Genomic DNA, 18,920 nt, shown 5'->3' on the forward strand with positions numbered 1-18,920 from the left:
ACTGCAGGGCATACACACACACACACATGCAGGCATGCACGTATATACACGCACATGTGCACACATACATACACACACACACATGCTTAGAGTTTACACTTCATTCTTCTGATGCCATGATTATTATTTTATTTGTACACCCACCTTTACTGCACATTCTAAACAAACAATAGACAACAGTGTAAGGACTTTTTTTCCTTAAAACTGCAACAAAACAAGTCTCAACATTTGCAAAACATTCCTTTATTATTAGAAATAAATTATTTTGTATAAAAATTAGCATGCGTTGATCATTGCATTTATTTTAGCATAACCCAGGACTTAAATCAGTCAGCCATCACAAGAAACAAACTCATCTTCTTTTACAAGTTGAACAATGTAGGACAGGAAAGGAAATTGTCACAATCACAAAAAAGTACTTACAAATATAACATCAGACATGATTTATTCAACAGCACTTTTTTTTTTTTTTTCACAAGCTAACATTTGTTTTCCTTTTGTGATTTACTCCCTTTTGTGAACGAACAGTTCAGAGGTTTGACACTGTCTCTATGGTATAAAACTGGACTTTTCCTTCCCCTGTCACTTTTTGCCTTTTGCCTCTTGTTTAATCCTTGTCTTTTAGGAGACTGACTATTGATTTGAATGTAGACTACTGATAATTCCAAGACTGAATTCTGGTGATGGTAAAGTCTTTGTCAGATCCCATCCTGGAGTTCTTCCAGTGAATTTCATCCCTGCTTAGTTTGCCTGATTGCTGTAACTGACATAAGTTGTCTTGGTAGAGGATGCTGTAAACAAACAAACACACAACAACAACAAAAAGCAAAATTCAGTTTTTTGAGAAGCAAGAGGTAAAGAAACACATTTAGTATTTGAACTCAGAGAGTATTCCACTATATTTCCAATTGCTTGTAGAATAATGTAAGAAAGTTCAGTCGAACATAAGCAGTGGGTAAGTTGGATATTAAGTTCTGTGCTCTTGGTGGTAACTTTTGTTTATGACTTGGAGAAGCAAAGGTCAAAAGAGAAGAAAAACAATGAGAAGTGGAAAAGAAAGTTCCTGGCAAAGACAATAGAAACTTTTTCTACAATATTTTGGTTATATCTTCTGTATGTACCACCATTGTTTTTAGTAGCTATCTGTATTTTGCTATTGATTTTAGCATAGCTGTAACAAGTACTTTCAATGTACTATTTTTCTGGTAGTAGTAGTAGCTGATTCTGCATTGACTTTATTATTATTATTATTATTTATTTATTTATTTATTTATTTATTTATTTATTTATTTATTTATTTTAGATATATATTTTTTCCCTCTCTTCTACTGGTTGAAGACAACTTTGTAGCTGGTTGTGCTGTCCATCTAGAAGGGGGCTATATGTTCCTTGAAAGCAACAAAGCTTATTGTGAGAAACATCTCTTCCAGCAACTGACACAGGGTAACTAATGCCGATGGCACGTGTTCTCTGGAAAGTCTTCAGGCACAGAACATCTCTGTATACATGAGCCAGCAGAAATGCTTACAAGAGCTTGAGCTGTGTTTTAAAACTGGAATGCTATCACAGTACCCTAATGCTGATTGTCATCTGACCAGAATCACCTTTGGTTAAAGCTGAAATGCTTCATTCAAAATGAAGCAATAAATTGAGAAAGTTAAACAGCTTTACAATTTTAAAAAGTTATCAACTGCGAATTTGACATGGAAATTTGTGTCAGCTTCTAATCCTTTGGCATAAAAAATGTGACCCAAGTCTGTAATTAATATAGTGGCAGGAATATAGTGTTGGGAAGAGGGAAGTGATGATATCAGGTCTCACAGGGGGCTCTCTGACTGCAAACCAGTTGGGTACAAGGCAAACGAGACTACTGGGGACTTAGTCTTTTTTGATCTTAATTCTTCTTAAGAATTCTTAAATCTTAATCCCATGTCTTCTTTCCCTTTTCTTCTTCTTTTTTATTTCTTTATTTTATTTATCTATATATTTTTTTTAGATAGGTTCTTCATTCTGTCTTCTAAATCCATCCTGACAATCTTATGATTTGGGAAGAGCAAAGTATAGAAACCAAGAAATGACAGTTTCCCTCTCCTGCACTTCTTTTCACTAAAATTGCTGCAAAATACTATTTTGCAGTGGAAATAATTATGTTTACTACTTGCTTCATATTTTCTTTGTATTTCAGATAAATTTGATTCTAATATTGCATTCATTTTGTAAGACAAAACAGAACCAGACCATTGTAGTTCATCTGTCACTACAGATGAACTTTTTTTCCTTAAGAATTTATATACAGGAATGAATAATTGAAAGGAAGCTGAAAAACTGAATATTTCTTACTCCCACTTGCACAGGTAGTTCCAGTGTACCAGAGAATTTTTTTTTCTGGGATTGCGTCCAGAAGAACTTTGTGTCTGGAAGAGCTATTTCATGAATGGACCTCTTTTGGAACACTGAGCAATTCTTTCACATAAGTCTTCTGATCGATAGCAGTAGCACAGCAACAACATGAAATAGCTTTATTTGTGTGTATTGGGACACTTGAAACAAATATAGGCTCATTTACATCTTTCAGATCTTTCAGATGGGATGTACTGCTCCCATCTGAACTCTCCCATGCTCCCACAGCTGGATTTCTGAGAAGATTCTATTTCTTCCCTTTGGCTCCTTAAGTTCCTTCTGAGAAAAATATAGGACTGCTGAAATGGCACCAAGTTCCTGAGAGTATAAAAGGATTTTATTCCCAGCTAAGAAATAACAAATAAATGGACATCTGCAAACTCTGCACATTTGTTAAAAAAAAAAATAAAAAAAATGATGGCAGGAGGAGGGCTTGTTTTTTTTCCCTCACTCTGAAAATAGGTTTAGATAAATGGTTAATCTAGAAAAATGGTTTAAGAAAAAGGTTAAGCTAGTTTAACATATCCCATATCAGCTGAATTCATGATAACTTTTCATGTGTATGTTCTCAGCCTACAGTGATACAATATAAAAGGATTTATCACAACTCAGTAAGCTGAATTATGGAAGGACATTTGCAAGAAGCTCACAAAACACACACACACACGAAGTTGTTACCTCACCTCAGTTGATTTAGATTAACTTATTAATTTGCCATAACTTGATTGTATGTCTGAAACTTGAACATTTTTTGACAGAACTAATTTGGGATTGATCAAGAAACAAAAATTATCCTACTGAGTTCTGAGTACTATCACTGTAAAAAAAAAAAATATAACAGAGGAAGCTATTGTAGCTACTAGTTCAAAATCTGTTAAATTTAATATCTCCAAACACTTTTTTCACTTGTTAAGTATTGCAAGTGTCTTTACAGTTCACTGTAATAAGCCTACAGTTCCTGTGTGGGAATCTGAAAGCTTCAGCAGCTGGTGTCCTGCTCTTTAAGACTGTTAGCATTTCATAGTAATAACATGAACCACATTATGGCAAGCTCAGATGGCCAGAAAAAGTAACAAACTTGGCTCAAAATATTTCTGGGAATGAACACTCTTTTCTAGCTCCAGTTACTATACTGCTGTTGGCATGAGACAAAGAGAAAAAGAATAAAATAAAAGAGGATCTAAAGCATTTTAGAATGATTACTGGGAGCTGACCTATATGAATTTAAAGTTGTCTTTGTTATGTCTTCTGTAATTGCATTTGGATATTTTTTCTTCATTCTGTTTCCCAATACAATTTGTTTTCTACTAAATATGAATGTATTTCTACAAAAAAGGTGACTGTATTCATGTGGGGGACAACATGGAATGGAGGTTATTTGCATGAAAGAGGGTGAATGAGAGAAAGCAGAGCTGTGTCTGGATGGGAAGCCAAAGGAATTAACTGACTGTCTCATCTTATTTCTCACCTAGTTATGAGCACTATTATCTCTACCAGCATGTGTGCTTAGGCAAGGGAAGGAATCACTACCCACTTCTGGAATACTTAGAATATCTCGCTTTTTCATAATCAGCTTCATATGCTGTCCGTGAAAAGATCTTCCTCAAATGGAGACAATACAAGAAGACATTTTGCAATGTTAAGAAGTTGTTACTGTTGAACTAGTGAAAATGAGTTATTTTGAGTTGTGCAGTGAGAATTCACAGGAACTTCCAAAAGTTTTGATAATAACTGTTTTGGCAGAAAAGAGGGAAGATGATCAAATCCAAATGCTACAGAACACGTTGAGAAGAGAGAAACCCATCTTGAGGCCAAAAGCTCAATTATACAGGGACAATGCAAATGACTTGGGTCTGAATTTTTGTGTTTGGAGCATTATGATGCCTGGATCAAAGCCTAGTCAGAATATACTCCTAGTGAGCTCTCAAAATTATATCGATGTGCTACTGTTAAAATCATGTTCAGAGCCCAGTAAATACCCTGTGTACCTCACACTACTGGAGAAACAAACTTGCTTCCAACAGCAGCTGTTTCTATGAATTATGCATAGTCATAGTTTAAAGAATACCAAACACAGCATTTCTTAATTAGACACAGTAGATAAGCATCAGACACCCAAGACTATATTTCCTACTCTATTTCTCACCCTAGTGTGTAATCCCTCCTTTGACTTTTCCTCAGAAGTTGTTCATTTTGAAAACTCAGCAAAATACACTCCTTTTTCCCTTCTGAATTTTCTTTGGGAGACTTCTAAAGATTTGACAGATTAATGAGTTCTTCACATTTCCATGATGTTTTGTGACTCACAAGGAGATTCATTGCCTTTCTCCTTTTGCCTTTTGTTATATACGATAATATGAAGCTGTACAAACACATATCTCAGTCTGGTGGACATAAACATTTTGAAGGCCCATGAGCTCAGCAAGACAATTAGTTTGCACTGAGTATCCTCCATGCATAAGCAACTACAGAATGGTAAACCTATGGAATATTTTTCTACATAGTCTTCAACCTGGCAAGCTCTGTTTGAATTCAGCGAGGGTCTGCATTTTTATGAAATGACATATTTCTTCAAACTTGGCACTTTCTTGTCCAAATGTGCTCAAGTAAAATAGTACTATTCTATCTCCTGTCCACATCATCAGAAAGTAATGAAAAAGTAAAATGACTGAAAAATTAGTCTTTAACTGTAACAGCTTCTATCTACCCCATGTGTCCTTTAGCTCCTCAATGGATAACCGATTTTCCACTACTACTAAGCTCTGGGGGGTAAAGTTATTGGTTCTATTAATATTTTCTTGTAAGTACTTATTATTAAGTCCAGACCATAAGTCTGTATGTCATGTAGCGCAATTGAAGCTATAACCTCTGTTCTGTTCCAAACCAGTGTAATTTTAGAGATCTGGCAAATTCAAGAGCTTTCCTGACACAGGAAAGAACTTCTTCCCATTAATAATCCATGGCAAATCAGAACATGTAATGATTAAGTTGTATAGGAATTACCATATATTTGTACCAAGATGAGTAGGATCACAACAGATGAAGTATTAGAATGAATCCAGAGTAGGGCCACAAAAATTGTCAAGGGGATGGAGCACCTCTCCTATGAAGACAGGCTGAGGGAGTTGGGATTGTTCAGCCTGGAGAAGAGAAGGCTCCAGGTAGACCTCATAGCAGCAATCTTCTAGTACCTAAGGGGCGTACAGAAAAGCTCGAGGGAGTGTAGTGATAGGACAAGGAATAATGGCTTTAAATTTAATGAAGGTAGATTTAGTTTAGACAACAGGAAGAAATTATTTACTATTATGGTGGTGAGGCACAGGCACAGGTTGCTCGGAGAAGTTTTGGATGCCCCATCCCTGGAAGTGTTCAAGGCCAGGCTGGATGGGGCTTTGAGCAACCTGGTCTAGTGGAAGATGTCCCTGTCCATGGCAATGGGGTGGAATTAGATGATCTTTAAGGGTCCTTTCCAACACAAACCATTCTGTGATTCTATGAAATGCTTTGATGGGAAGTGTTATTCTGGGAAGTGTTAGCGATCATGAGTTGTGATAAATGAACAATAAATATTAACTTAGGGTGGAAAGGTAAAAAGGATTATTTTCACTCCTATATCTAACTGCAAAATAAAAACCATGTTAACTTTCCTGTATTTTTTCAATGAGCCTTTGAGTTTTGAATATACAGTGATGACCAATAATACACCTTATGAGTTGACAGGACATACTGTAAAAGCTGACAAATCAATGGACAACACAGCAAATTAGCTTTATTTAAAACAGATTATTATTTATTTTTTTAAAGATGTGGCTTTTCAAAATTTGCTTGTGATTTTTTTAATTTATTTTTTTACCTAGCCTTACCTAACCTCTTATTACCTATGAAAATCAATTTGTTAGAAACAACTCTAGGCATTCCTGCATTCAGCAGTACATTAATTCTCTGGATTCATGCATACCAAACAATGAAAAGAATAAAGTTAATTATTAAAATAAAATGCATTCCTGTAAACGTACATCTATTAGGAAGTGCTGCCACTCTTGACCATGGGAAAGTCTACAGATGACTTACTGTTGGTTTCAAGACTTTCGCATAGTTCAGTTTTGACCTCTCCATTTGGTCTGTCATTTCCTTTTTGGGTCAGTTTGCTTTGCATTGTGGCAGCTGTCACTACCGCCTTGAAGCTCCTCTTCCGTTTTTGAACATTCTGCTCTGGATGAAAAATGATAATATAAACCTTGGGCATGTAGAGCATGCCCAGAGACACAGAAGCACTTAAGCTCATGGAGACAGTAAGTGTTGTTGTCTGGATGTACATCTGGGGAAGGAAAGAAACAACATAAAAATCATTGTTATATTGGTTTAACATATGAAGGCAAATAAAATAATTATCTTAAAAATACTAGCCAAAAAACAGAAATAATAACATTCTTCCTTTTTTTATACATACATCAGAAAGACCCTTGACTTTGGTTGCCTTTAATTAGTGTCAAGTATGGCTTGAAAGGTGGGCTTGTGCAAACCTCATGAAGTTCAACATGGCTAAGTGCAAGGTCCTGCAGCTGGATTGCAGCAATCCCAGACACAAATACCATCTGCATTGAGAGCAGCCTCGCAGAGAAGGACCTGGGGATGCTGGTTGATGAGAAGCTCAGTGTGAGTCAGCAAACTGAGCCTGAAGCCCAGAAAGCCAACCATATTCTGGACTGCATCAAAAGACGCATGGCCAGCAGGTCAAGGGAGGTGATTCTCTCCCTATGTTCTGCTCTCGGGAGACCCCACAAAGAGTACTGCATTCAGCTCTGGGGCCCCAAGGTCCAAGAAGGACATGGACCTATTAAAGCCCTTCCAGAAAAGGGCCACAAAAATGATCAAGGAGCACAACTCCTACGAAGACTGGCTGAGGGAGATTGTTCAGCCTGGAGAAGAGAGGGCTCCAGGGAGACCCAGGAGTCTCCAGGGAGGCTCCAGACAGTCTTCTAGTACCTAAGGGGGGCCTACAAGAAAGCTGGAGAGAGTCTTTACCAGGGATTTCAATGACAGAACAAGGAATAATGGCTTCAAATTAAAAGAAAGTAGATTTAGATTAGACAACAGGAGGAAATTCTATACTCAGAAGGTGGTGAGGCACAGGCACAGGTTGCCTGGAGAAGCTGTGGATGCCCCATCCCTGGAAATGTTTAAGGGCAGGCTGGATGGGGCTTTGAGCAACCTGGTCTAGTGGGAGGTGTCCCTGTGGGGGCGTGGGGTTGGAACTTGATGATCTTAAGGTTCCTTCCAAACCAAACTATTCTGTGATTCTATGATTCAGTGGCTGCTTTATGTTTTTGTTTCTTTGATAGATTGATTGATTGTTTTAACCTTAAAAGTAGGCACTAGAAATAACATAATATTTATTAAACTTAATTCTCATAAAAAAACAATTATGAAGTAAAACCTGCTCATTGTCTTGGCAGACACTGATTTAGTTGTCAAGCATGATTTTAAGCACTAGCCAATACTATCACTTTAAGCTGGAGATAACTTTGCCTTAAGGAGAAAAGTACATATGTTATAAACTGATATGCAGTCACCATTAAGCTGAACATTTTTAAATGTATTTTCATATACAAAGTTATTCCATTACTTTCTCCCTAGAGATCACAAACAAACTGTGTTCTTACTTAAAGCACCATTAGCTGAGAAATGTGAGAAATGTATTTCCAAAGGGTGGACTCTCACTGTGAACCACTTTGCAAAGCATAAGAACGATTATACAGTAAACTGCCCAAGATTCTCACAAAATGAGGCAAGGACACATCTACTCTTTAAGAAAAGATGGAGAATGCTTCAAAATTTATATGATGATGAACCTGGTTCCAGGGAGAGCACGAGACTGAAAAGACAATCAGGATTTCCTCTTGTGTTGAGGAATGTTATAGGGGCAATATCTCTCTTCTTTTCAATAACACATCGAGATAATACATCAGGAAATATATACTATGGAGTCATTTCTCACATCAGTGAAATAGCTGTGTTCCTTTCAATTTCCAAATTGACAGTTGTGTGCCTGAAAGCAGATCCTGACCATCATTTTGCATGAGTGTTTCTAAGGACAACTTCTCACAGTTACATTAATAGGCAGTTTTTTTCAGACTTCCATAGAAGGACCTCTTTGCAGATGCACATTCACATGCAAACAGTACCAACGATCTATCTTTTTCCCTCTGAACCAAATAAGTTGATCTCCAATTGAACTGGTACAACATTGGCTTTTAGAGTAAAGTGTTGCGTTAAGTGGTGTCTAAAAGTAAAGATATTTTGTTTCCTAAAGATGCACGTATTTCCTAACAGAATTCGCAAATCTGAAATCAATGCAAGTAAGACCTTTAACAAACTGTAATGTATATGAAAATTCCATTAAACATAAAAAGTGTTTTTCTGAAGCCTTACTAGTTTTGAAAATCAAACCCATGGCTATTAATTGACTAGCTGAGCATCACCTGGGGATCCTCTAACTGTGCCTGACATTGAAATAATTTTGTAAGTCTAAAGACAATACCTGACCCATAAGTTCTTTTTTTTCTCTTATGGTTCAATATAAGTATCAGAGGATAAAAAAGGATAAAGATCCTCTGGATGTTATAGAGTAAAAAACATACGTTCATATAATAGCACTAGCTATATTAGCAACAAGTATTTGCATCATGGTGTGGGCCTTTTTGGAGAAGGCCTTTTTGAGAAGGTCCACAATGCCAAGCTCTTACAAATAAATATCAAAGAGGAACAATCTCTTCCTGAAGGTTTCCATACAACTAAATCTTATAAGTGAATCAGTTCTAAATCTGACCATGCATTCACCACAATAATGAATGCCCATGGATTTCAGTACACTTTGTGCAGGTATTTTACATGCAGGTATTTTATATCATTATGTTTAATTTAGTTTCTGTGGATTTGGTTGAAATGACCAGCACAAAGGCCTGTTTGAAAAATACCTAAATCACAGGTTCTTTCATGTTGCAGATTACAGTTCACATACAATGAGGTTTATTGATAATGGTGACAGTATTTTTTAACCATCTGCTAGTCATTGAAGAATTAACTCTAGAGCAAGTAGGGAATTTTCTGACAGAAAATTTTCAAACTGTGAATACAATTTTTGAGAGATTTTAGGCCTCATGGACCCTGTTTTGCGTGGATTGCCCTTACTACATACTATTTAATGAAACTTATGAGAAAGAATGACTTTAAGAAACTTTCTAGACCTTGAAAGGAAGGCTTTGAACATGTACTTACACATTGTGTGTGGTATGTATATTAACCTGACTTTTTACTCCAGTGAAATTGCATACTCAACTGGAGACTAGTTGTCAATCACTCCAATTACTAAACAGTCTGGGCCAATTGCTCTTTCTACTTCTTTTTAAATGGCCAGTTTCAGGATTATAGTCTGAATACAGGACAGGAACATGTCCTGTATCTAGTCCTTCCTGTCTTTGCAATCCCCCCTCCTGCAGCCCAAATCTAGCAAACACTATGCCTCACACTTGGTTTGGCTTTTGTCCTCATTTTATCCCTGACAAGAAGACAACCTTCTTGTTTTTGTGCATTATGGATATTTCTTATTATCCTGGGAGCATAACTGCCTATGAGTTTTAGAGAATTGGCTTCTCTGAAAATCAAGCAGCAACAAAAGTAGCAAAAAATGAATTCTGATATTATTTTTTTTTTCAGAAGTCTCACAGTGGTAGCTAACTACAAGTTACAGGAGAATAAAAGTCCCTTTCTCACAACAATTCAGATTCATGGTTACATAGAAATGCATTTCAGCATTCCTCACACTAAAATACCTTCTGAACTACATTTTTTTTTGTCCAATAAAGCTTTTCACAGATATAACAAAGGCTGCTATATCTGTTCTCCTTGTTCTTGACAGTCAGAACACATAAGACAGAAAACTAAAATCACAGCAGCACACACACACACACACACACACACACACACACACAAATCTTGCTTCCCCTTACACTATGGGAAAAACTTGAGGCCTAAATACCTTTCTGTTTCCATCCACCACCCTACCTCTATTCCAGAACTGATCCAGGGCTTATGTATTGTTTTCTACCCTCATAACTGAGAAAGCATCTCATATAAATGATCCAGACCCTCTGTCCCCACTCCTATCTCATAAATGACTTTCACATTTTCCCCATCAGAAGGATCTTACTCACTTAGTGACACAGCTTTTGATGGCTTCAGGCAGCTAAAATAGATAATGGTTGTGTGGATATCTAGGGATTTTCTACCTTTTAACATGTCTTCTAGGACTAACTATCTCCTGCCTATTGAAACTTAAAACATTACATAGGAAACACTGGGGTAGTCAAAAAGAATATTAGAAAATATGTACATTTCAAAATTACTTCCTTTATTTGGAAGTACTTGAAACTGTTTTGCCTCCTTGGTAACCTGAAAAAAGTTTATGCATCAAATCTGGTGTGTGCACCAAAGTGTCTGAATTCAGGTAACTGAGTGACTACCTCTCAGCTAGGCCTAACTACTTAGAATTGAAATATCACCCATGTCTCCCATCCGCATGGTGCTTACAGAGGCAATGTCATGCACATAGCATGAAATGAGCTCAACCACTTTCATTAGAGATCAAAAATAGTGGTAATGTCATATTTTTTGTCCAGTTTGCTTCCTTGGTTTGAATCCTCCCCTATTTTCACACATAAGATTATATTCTAGCTTCCTTCAGGCTTCCCGTTTTTCTTAATCTACATATTTTTCCTTTCTACTCAGTTTTAGTAGGTCAAATAGAGGGTACCTTTCACCTAGCCTGTTCCCAAATCTGATTTTAACGGTATACCCTAGAGATGTGGGAGATATGGTTATTTTGATTTTTTGAGTGAACTGAATCTGTTTTCCACTTTGGTAGAAATTCTCTGACTGCTAGTAGTTATAACACATGAACAAGTCCAGTACTGAGTGAGTGCTCAGCTACAGAGATATAACGCAAGCTATCTGTGTGCCTAACATAGATCCAAATCAGCTACTTGCACTCCAAAAAGAAGTGGGTGTTTAAAAGATGCAGCTAGTCTAATGTCTCTTACTGGCTAACTATACAATTTGCCCTTTAGAAGAACAGATTAAAGAAATAGCCTCAGTACTGAACACTGGAATCTGAAAAACCCTGCTGAGACAGATATATCCAGATAGGCACTCTTGAATGTGTCCTACACTGACAGTAACAGAGCAGAAGATGAAATTATAATTTCATTTTTCCCTTATCTTTGTTATCAAATACTTCATGTCTCTTCTATGAATCTTCTCGTCCACTTCAACCAGTTTCATTTTTTAAGGCCAGAACTCTAGTAAGCATTATTTCCCGTAAGGGATTTTAGCTATCAGTCTCTCCCACCACTCTTGCCCTAACTCCCAGCTGTTGGAATCATCTACTAGATCATTCATAGCCAGAAGATAAATGATACACGATACAATAACGATATATGCCATCTATCTGCATGCATGCCACAAATTGGGAAAGACAGCAAAAATGTCTCTCAGTTTGTAGTGGAGACAGCAAAGGTATTTGCAGTCTCAGTAAAACACAAGCATTGGTAGCCAGTTTTCCTTCACTGCAGAATTTAGAGTGCTTAGGAAAAAAAAAAAAAAAAAAAAAAAAAGTCCCTCTCTTAAAGTGAGCATGCCATAACACGAAAATTGCTTTTGCATGTGTTGCTGCTTGCTAAAGAGTTGATTGGATGACAACACTTACGGTTTCACAGTTGTGCTCACAAACCAGAAAGAAACACCATGGAATTAATTCCACACCAAGAACCAACACGGGAAAGGCTCACTGCAGGCAGATACATTAGAAGCCTGGAAACACTACAAAAGGGAGGTAACAATGTTGGCAAGCAGCCAATAACTAACAAAAGGATTCATACTTCTCTGCAGAACCTGCATCCCCATAAGCTTACACCTACATATTTTTTATTCTTTTCACTGCCCAACATACTTTCCCGTCTGGACCTGTGGGAAGAAAATTCATATTTTCTTGAGGAAAAACATTGCAGGTACAAGTCAGTCATCATTGTTTTGCTCATGTTGACATAACATGATTATTTTCCAGGTATAGGACAAACTTCATGCAGTGAGTCTTATTCAAACATTTGCTTAGTTAGAAAACATAGAAAACTACTTAACATATATATCTTTTTAACCTTTTAAAAATATTCCTTACCAAAATATCAATTAAAATGAGGCTGCAAAAGAAAGTCAAAGCCTTTTCACAAACATGGAAGTAACACATTCATTAGGGTATTATCTCAAGCAGTAAACATAGACTTTGATTCTGTACCTTGCAGAAAGAAGAAAAAAAAAAAAAGAGAAAACAAATCCTCTTTATTTTTATTTGTACATTTCAGTTGTTTTCAGAAATTTTAAGAGAAAGAAAAGATCTAATGACTGATTTCAAAGTGAATGCTTGTCATCTTTAAAAATATGAACTTTCATAATATGTTAGAAGAGCTATGAAAGCTTGTGGCCTCAGTGGAACATAAATATAGCTGCATTTCAAGAACTGAATTATGGTAAAGTTGAGTTTCTCCAATTTAAGTTTAATTTTGACCTTTCCAGCAATATCTATAAAGATTCTTTTTCTACCCATAAAATATTTTATGTAAAGATGGAAATGACTTTACTAGGTCTTGTTTGTTTGTTTGTTTATTCGTTTGTTTGTTTTGGCATTTTATTATTTTTAAATGTACAAACGATCTGTCAACCACTCATTGGAAACAATATGTTCAAGATATGTTCAACATCTGCATGTTGTAAAGCTTGCATCGCATATATTCCCCTCCAAAGTGCTTTTTCATCGCATGCCTAAAATTAACCTTAGTTCTTCCAAACACTTTCCAGTGACTTTTCAACACCTACTTTTACCATAGTGTTAGATCTATCCTAAACATAGAAAATACCTGGAATTCAGATACTGGGAAGTTGATGATATTCACTTCACAAAGTTTGGATAACCTTTCCTGCAATTTGGGAACAACTTCTCGTTGGGCCAATAATGGTTGTCCAACTCTGTATATTTCTTCATCTAATTTCCTAACAAGACATGATTCCTTTGGGTATCAGGTAGAGGGTATCAGGTTATCATTTTACTGTATCAAATAAAAAGAGAAATAGGTGATCTCTAGGTCTAGGAAGCAAACAGTACTCTACCACTCTACAATACTCTACACTATGTCTACAGCAGTAAATAAAACCATACTAAGGTATAGACCTGCGTGCTAGGACTTTACCGTCTGCACTGTTATCTGTGTGTGTGTACACTATTTGCACTACCAACTGAACGGTCCCTGGCCTGAACCAAATCACAGTCTCCCAAACTATTCCTAGGAGTCTGCCTACAGTTCAATACTATTCCCAGTAGGTAATATTGATATATCTTCTCTGTTCCTACTGTGAGATTACATTTTTAATACTATCAGCCTAGCCAGACTGTGCCAACTAGCTTCTTGGCAATGAATCATAACCAATTTAGATAGAAAGTAACAGGGCAAAACAGAAGACGATGTCCACATTAACACCACCTTCTCAACAGGAAGGATATTACTGACAGTTGTAATTACTATTAGCATGTCATCTTTACCATAAAATTCCCCAACATTAGATTTTTGCCTGCTTTAATTCCTGGAGTTAGTTCCTTTCCTTTCCCTTTGTTTCATGTTTCAAATGCTTCCGTAATTTCTACATTTGCAAAAGGTTTCTGACAACACATAACCCCTGTAGACCTAGACTGTGGCTTTACAGATAACATCACAGAACATTGGCATCAGAAATGTTGCTGTTTTATAGAAAGAGATATAGAAGATAAGAATGAAATAAGCATTGCAATTATTAAATATTCTGCTTATTGGTAATGAATTTAAAAAAAAAAAAGTCATTGTTCAGCTTTACTTCATCTACAACTTTTTTACAGTGTTTTATTTAGAACACCAATAAGCTAAGCTCTGCTTCTGCACTACAGTCAATCCTTCAAAGCTCAGGACATAGGCATCATACAGGATGTTATCCACTGTCTTACAGACCCTTAAACTCATTTAAAATATCAGTAGGTAATTTGATTCTGTTTTCTTTTAAGATATCACAGTACCATACAGCTTATGTATAACCCATCACCCCAGTTTACTGAAGTATTTTGGTTTTTCAGGGGCCCTGTAATCCATTCATCTCATCAGCCTTGGTATAAATAAAGTCACCATAGTCAATCACCAATCAAAGACTAATCTTTAGTATATCTGTTGTAATATATATGTCAGTCCTGGCATTCAGGAGTGCTGAACTCCAAAAGGTAAATTGGAGAAAGTTATCTCCAAATATCATTTAAATATATGTCAACAATAAATATCAGAAAAAATATTCATTGCATAGAAAACTTGAAGAAGGAGATTATTTAATATTAATTGTTCTGCTATATGTTTATTGAATATTCAACATAGTGTAGAAGTAAGATTTTTATTGTGTTACACTTAAGATTTTCTTAGAGGTAAAATGCTAAGCAACGAATTTATTGTTAGTCTAACTAAAATCTTAACAGCCTAATCAAAATTACAGCAAACATTATTAATAATCTATTTATAATGTTACTAACATTTACTGTCCAAACTGTTTAATTATTACAGTTATTAACAATATAGCTAAATATATACATTTTTTTTGGCTATATAACAATATAGCCATTAACAATATAGCTAAAACTGTTATATTAAACTTTCCAGTATCAATCCCTTTTCTCCAGTGGTCAATGCCCTTTATCCTTTGGTTCCTAAGCCCTACAGATTCATCCCAATGTTTTCAGCCCAAGTCCCATTGTTTGTTATTCAGAGGCTAACAGACCTTCAATTAGACCTTCAATTTATTCAATATTCAGAGACATAAACTGATACAAATTAGGCAATAGTCTTCTAACTGCTGGACAGTTGTTATAACAACTAGCACAGGCTCAGGACACAAGTCCAGCTACATCGCAAGAACAATCACAGACACATTATTACAAAGCCTGTGCCCTTTTCCTTTTAGGAAGTCATTTTTGGTGGGCTACAGCTTGATATTTTTTATTTAATAAAAATATTATTTTATTTTAAGATTGCCAAAGATTTTCTACCACAGATGTACTCCAGTCTGTAAATCAGTCACACACACATTAGAAATCCTAATTGTCTTTGGTCAAATGCATTCTGATTTACACTACTATACAGGATGTAGCACAGTTTAGAAAATCATTTTAAATTTGCACTATTATAATTCTGAGGGAAGTGTATTTCTTATAAAACAGATTTTTTAATTCATTCTTCAGGTATCTACATTAAATGCAGATTGTATCTGCCCAAAGGCTAAATCAACTACCAAATGTGGCAGGTGGACAAATATTCAAAATAAATTCATGTAGATTGGCACATCTTCAACTATAATCCATTTGAAAATATGGGAGCTGACATTTTGGAACACCTAAAACTCTAGAAGCCAGTTGGCAACCCTGAAATTGTTACTTTCATATGCATAATTGTATAGTGATGAAAATGCAAAAGGAAAAAAAAAAAAAAAAAGGCTGTTTTATAGAGAACTACATAGAGATTTTACCAGGAAAAAGAAAAAAAGAAAAACATGTAGCTTGTATTTAATTCATACTCTAGGTTTAAATTAAAAATCAAATGATTTCTCACAACACAGAAACATTGTTTTTGACTGAAACACTTTTAGAGTTAAAATATATATAGCAGAGTGGATTTGAAATTTGCAGAGTATTACAAACCTGCCTTTTTTAATGACCAATACTGACTGAAGATCTATTTCCTAAAAACTGAAAAAAAAAAAAAAAAAACACATGGCAGAAGTTTAACCTTAGCTGCTGGTTTATCAGCTACATTTTAATCCTTTTTTTTTTTTTTTTTTTTTTTTCTGAAGTGATTCGAATATGTATTATACCTTAGCTAAAGAGAGAGCTGAGAGCTGTGCTCCAGGAATACTGTTAAAACAACCTCTAACACTTTATTAGTGCTAGAGCCTATAGGTTTAGGTTTAGAATGTATTTGTTTATTTAATGCATATGGCTTATGTGTCAGAGTTCAAGTACCTGATAGAGACAAATACTAAATGAAGTACACTTGTTCAGAAGATAATTTTATTTAGCATCTTCAAGCAGGGCATAATTAAGTTACTCTGTCATACAAAATGATGGAGACTTAAATAAGTAACAGCTGGTTACCCCAATGGCTGTACAACTGCAGGGCAGCCTTTGGCAGAAAAAGCTGTGCAAACACAACCAATACATTATGCTAATGGGAACAATGTAATGAGCAAGGAAGCAGCTAAAATGGAATGACAAAAAGAAAAACAAACAATCAAACAAGTCCCTTCAGCCCTTAGCACGCATTTCAATTGCAATTAGTTAACAGAAATCTTACAATGGCTGTACTCAAGTACTAGCCTTATCTAGAAATGTTTGTTAAATTCATCCCTTATGTCAGAATAAGTTCAATGACAGCGGGATGAATCCACAGATAGTTCCTCCCTTGACATCAGTGAATTGCTCCCAGTGGTGAACTGACCAAAACATGTAAGCTAATAAAATTATTTCTTCATTAATTTTCTCTCCCATTTTTTAGAAGAAAAGATAAGCCAGCATTGGTATAAGCAGCCAAAAACAGACTTTGAAATATGTGCATTATAAAAATATTTTCCCCTCTTACTACTAATGTATACAAGTTCCACCTGACTATTTACTTGCACTGGTACTCTGAAATTTTTATTCCATAATTCATTATGACACAGCTTTAGTAACATTCTTCTGTCAGATTTTATTCATTGCAGGAGACCATTGCGAATTCCTTACCTAGTTCTAAATCAGGAAGGAACTCATACTAATTTGAACTGGATGTTAGAAGTTCCTAGCTGCAGTGCAGAGGGTATGTTATGCACTATACATTCTGTGCTGCATCTAACCCAGTGTGCCCAGGTGGCCAAGGCCAATGACATTGTAGCTTGCATCAGAAACAGCGTGGCCAGCAGGACTAGGAAAGTAAAGGTCCCCGTGTACATGGCACTGGTAAAACTATACCTCAAATATTGTGCTCAGTTTTGGGCCCCTCACTACAAGAAAGATATTGAGTTGCTTGAACATATGCAAAGAAGAACAACGAAGCTGGTGAAGATGCATGAGGAATGACTGAGGGAATTGGGGTTGTTTAGTCTGAAGAAAAGAAGGCTGAAGGAGACCTCATTGCTCTCTACAACTACTTGAAAGGAGGTTGCAGCGAGGAGGGTATCAGTCTCCTTTCTCAGGAGACAAGTGATAGAAAATGAGGAAAGTTGCACCAAAAGTCTCAAGTTGCACCAGGGGAGGTTCATATTAAATATTAGGAAGAATTTCTTCATGCAGCATTGGTCAAGCATTGTAACGGGCTGCCCAGGGAAGTGGTGGAGTCCCAGTCCCTGGAAATTAAAGAGACATATAGATGTGGCACTAACAGATATGGTTTAGTGATGGGACTTGTTAGGTCAGGTTCTTGGTTAGACTTGATGATCCTGAAGGTCTTTTCCAACCTACATGATTCTATGATGCTATGTTTCTAACCCATATCCCTTTCTGAGTCCACTTCAAATGAATGTTCAGAATAGGACTTCTAAAGACTTTTCAAGTAAGATTTTTGAAATAGCCTATAGTGTTTTACAATCCAAGACAAAAATCATAATCTGGATCACCAAAACCGAAGCAGAGGACGGTGATTCCTGGTGGTGGAGAAAGTGACCTGGAAAAGTTTAAGGACAGAATGGAAACTGAAGGAGAAAAGAAAAGAAAAAAAAAAAAAACACACCACCACCACCAACAACAAAAACTATTTATGAGTGGTTAGCTTATGAACTGTTAGAGGTACCCAGAATACAGGAGTCTGTAACATATTTCCCCTCATATTTTTCATGTGAGTGAAATATGAAACTACTATTACACTACTGCTGAAATGCTGATGAACCACCAACTACATATGAAAAAATCTGATACACATTGAAAATGGTCATCTTAATCAAAAGTCTAATATGCACAGTAGCAAATTAAAAATTCTTAGGTAACATTGTCCACGCTAGAAGTACAGGATCACAGAACACAGGTACTGTCTCTGCTCCACACAATTTATTATCTAATTATACATAAGAAATATCAAAAATACATCAAACAGCAGAAGGCAGTGATTCAGTAGAAACTATGAGAGTCTAAGCAGTTTAGCAAGCAGAACATTGCTTTGGGCCATCACATGTCCCTCCACAATAGCATATGCTTGCTTTATGAACCTGTCCAGATTTGTCTGTGTGGATTAAAAACACTGCTTTTAGTCACTTTTTAATCACTGTTTCTAGTGAAGTCACTAGAAATGAGTCACTTAGTCACTTCTGGTCACTTCTAGTCACTTAGTTTTAATCACTCTTTCTAGTGATGTGGCTTTACTTCCCCTGAATTTCAGTTTCTT

At 36.1% G+C, this 18,920-nt stretch overlaps 1 protein-coding gene across 4 annotated transcripts in view; it reads right to left on the bottom strand.

Annotated features, from left to right (window-relative positions):
- Positions 1-227: 227 nt before the first annotated feature.
- Positions 228-18,920, bottom strand: part of GRM8 (glutamate metabotropic receptor 8) — a 349,252-nt gene continuing 330,559 nt past the window's right edge. For 3 of the 4 annotated variants that reach the window (XM_068669626.1, XM_068669622.1, XM_068669625.1), the window contains exons 10-11: positions 6,472-6,718; positions 228-791 (exon numbers count right to left, since the gene is read on the bottom strand). In XM_068669626.1, the coding sequence (XP_068525727.1) occupies positions 742-791; positions 6,472-6,718 (297 nt within the window). In that variant the 3' untranslated portion in view covers positions 228-741. Of the gene's footprint in view, positions 792-6,416; positions 6,719-18,920 lie in introns of all 4 variants that reach the window. The other variant, XM_068669623.1, reaches the window with a different exon arrangement.

The sequence above is a fragment of the Anas acuta genome, chromosome 1, assembly GCF_963932015.1.
Source record: "Anas acuta chromosome 1, bAnaAcu1.1, whole genome shotgun sequence".
NCBI lineage: Eukaryota > Metazoa > Chordata > Aves > Anseriformes > Anatidae > Anas > Anas acuta.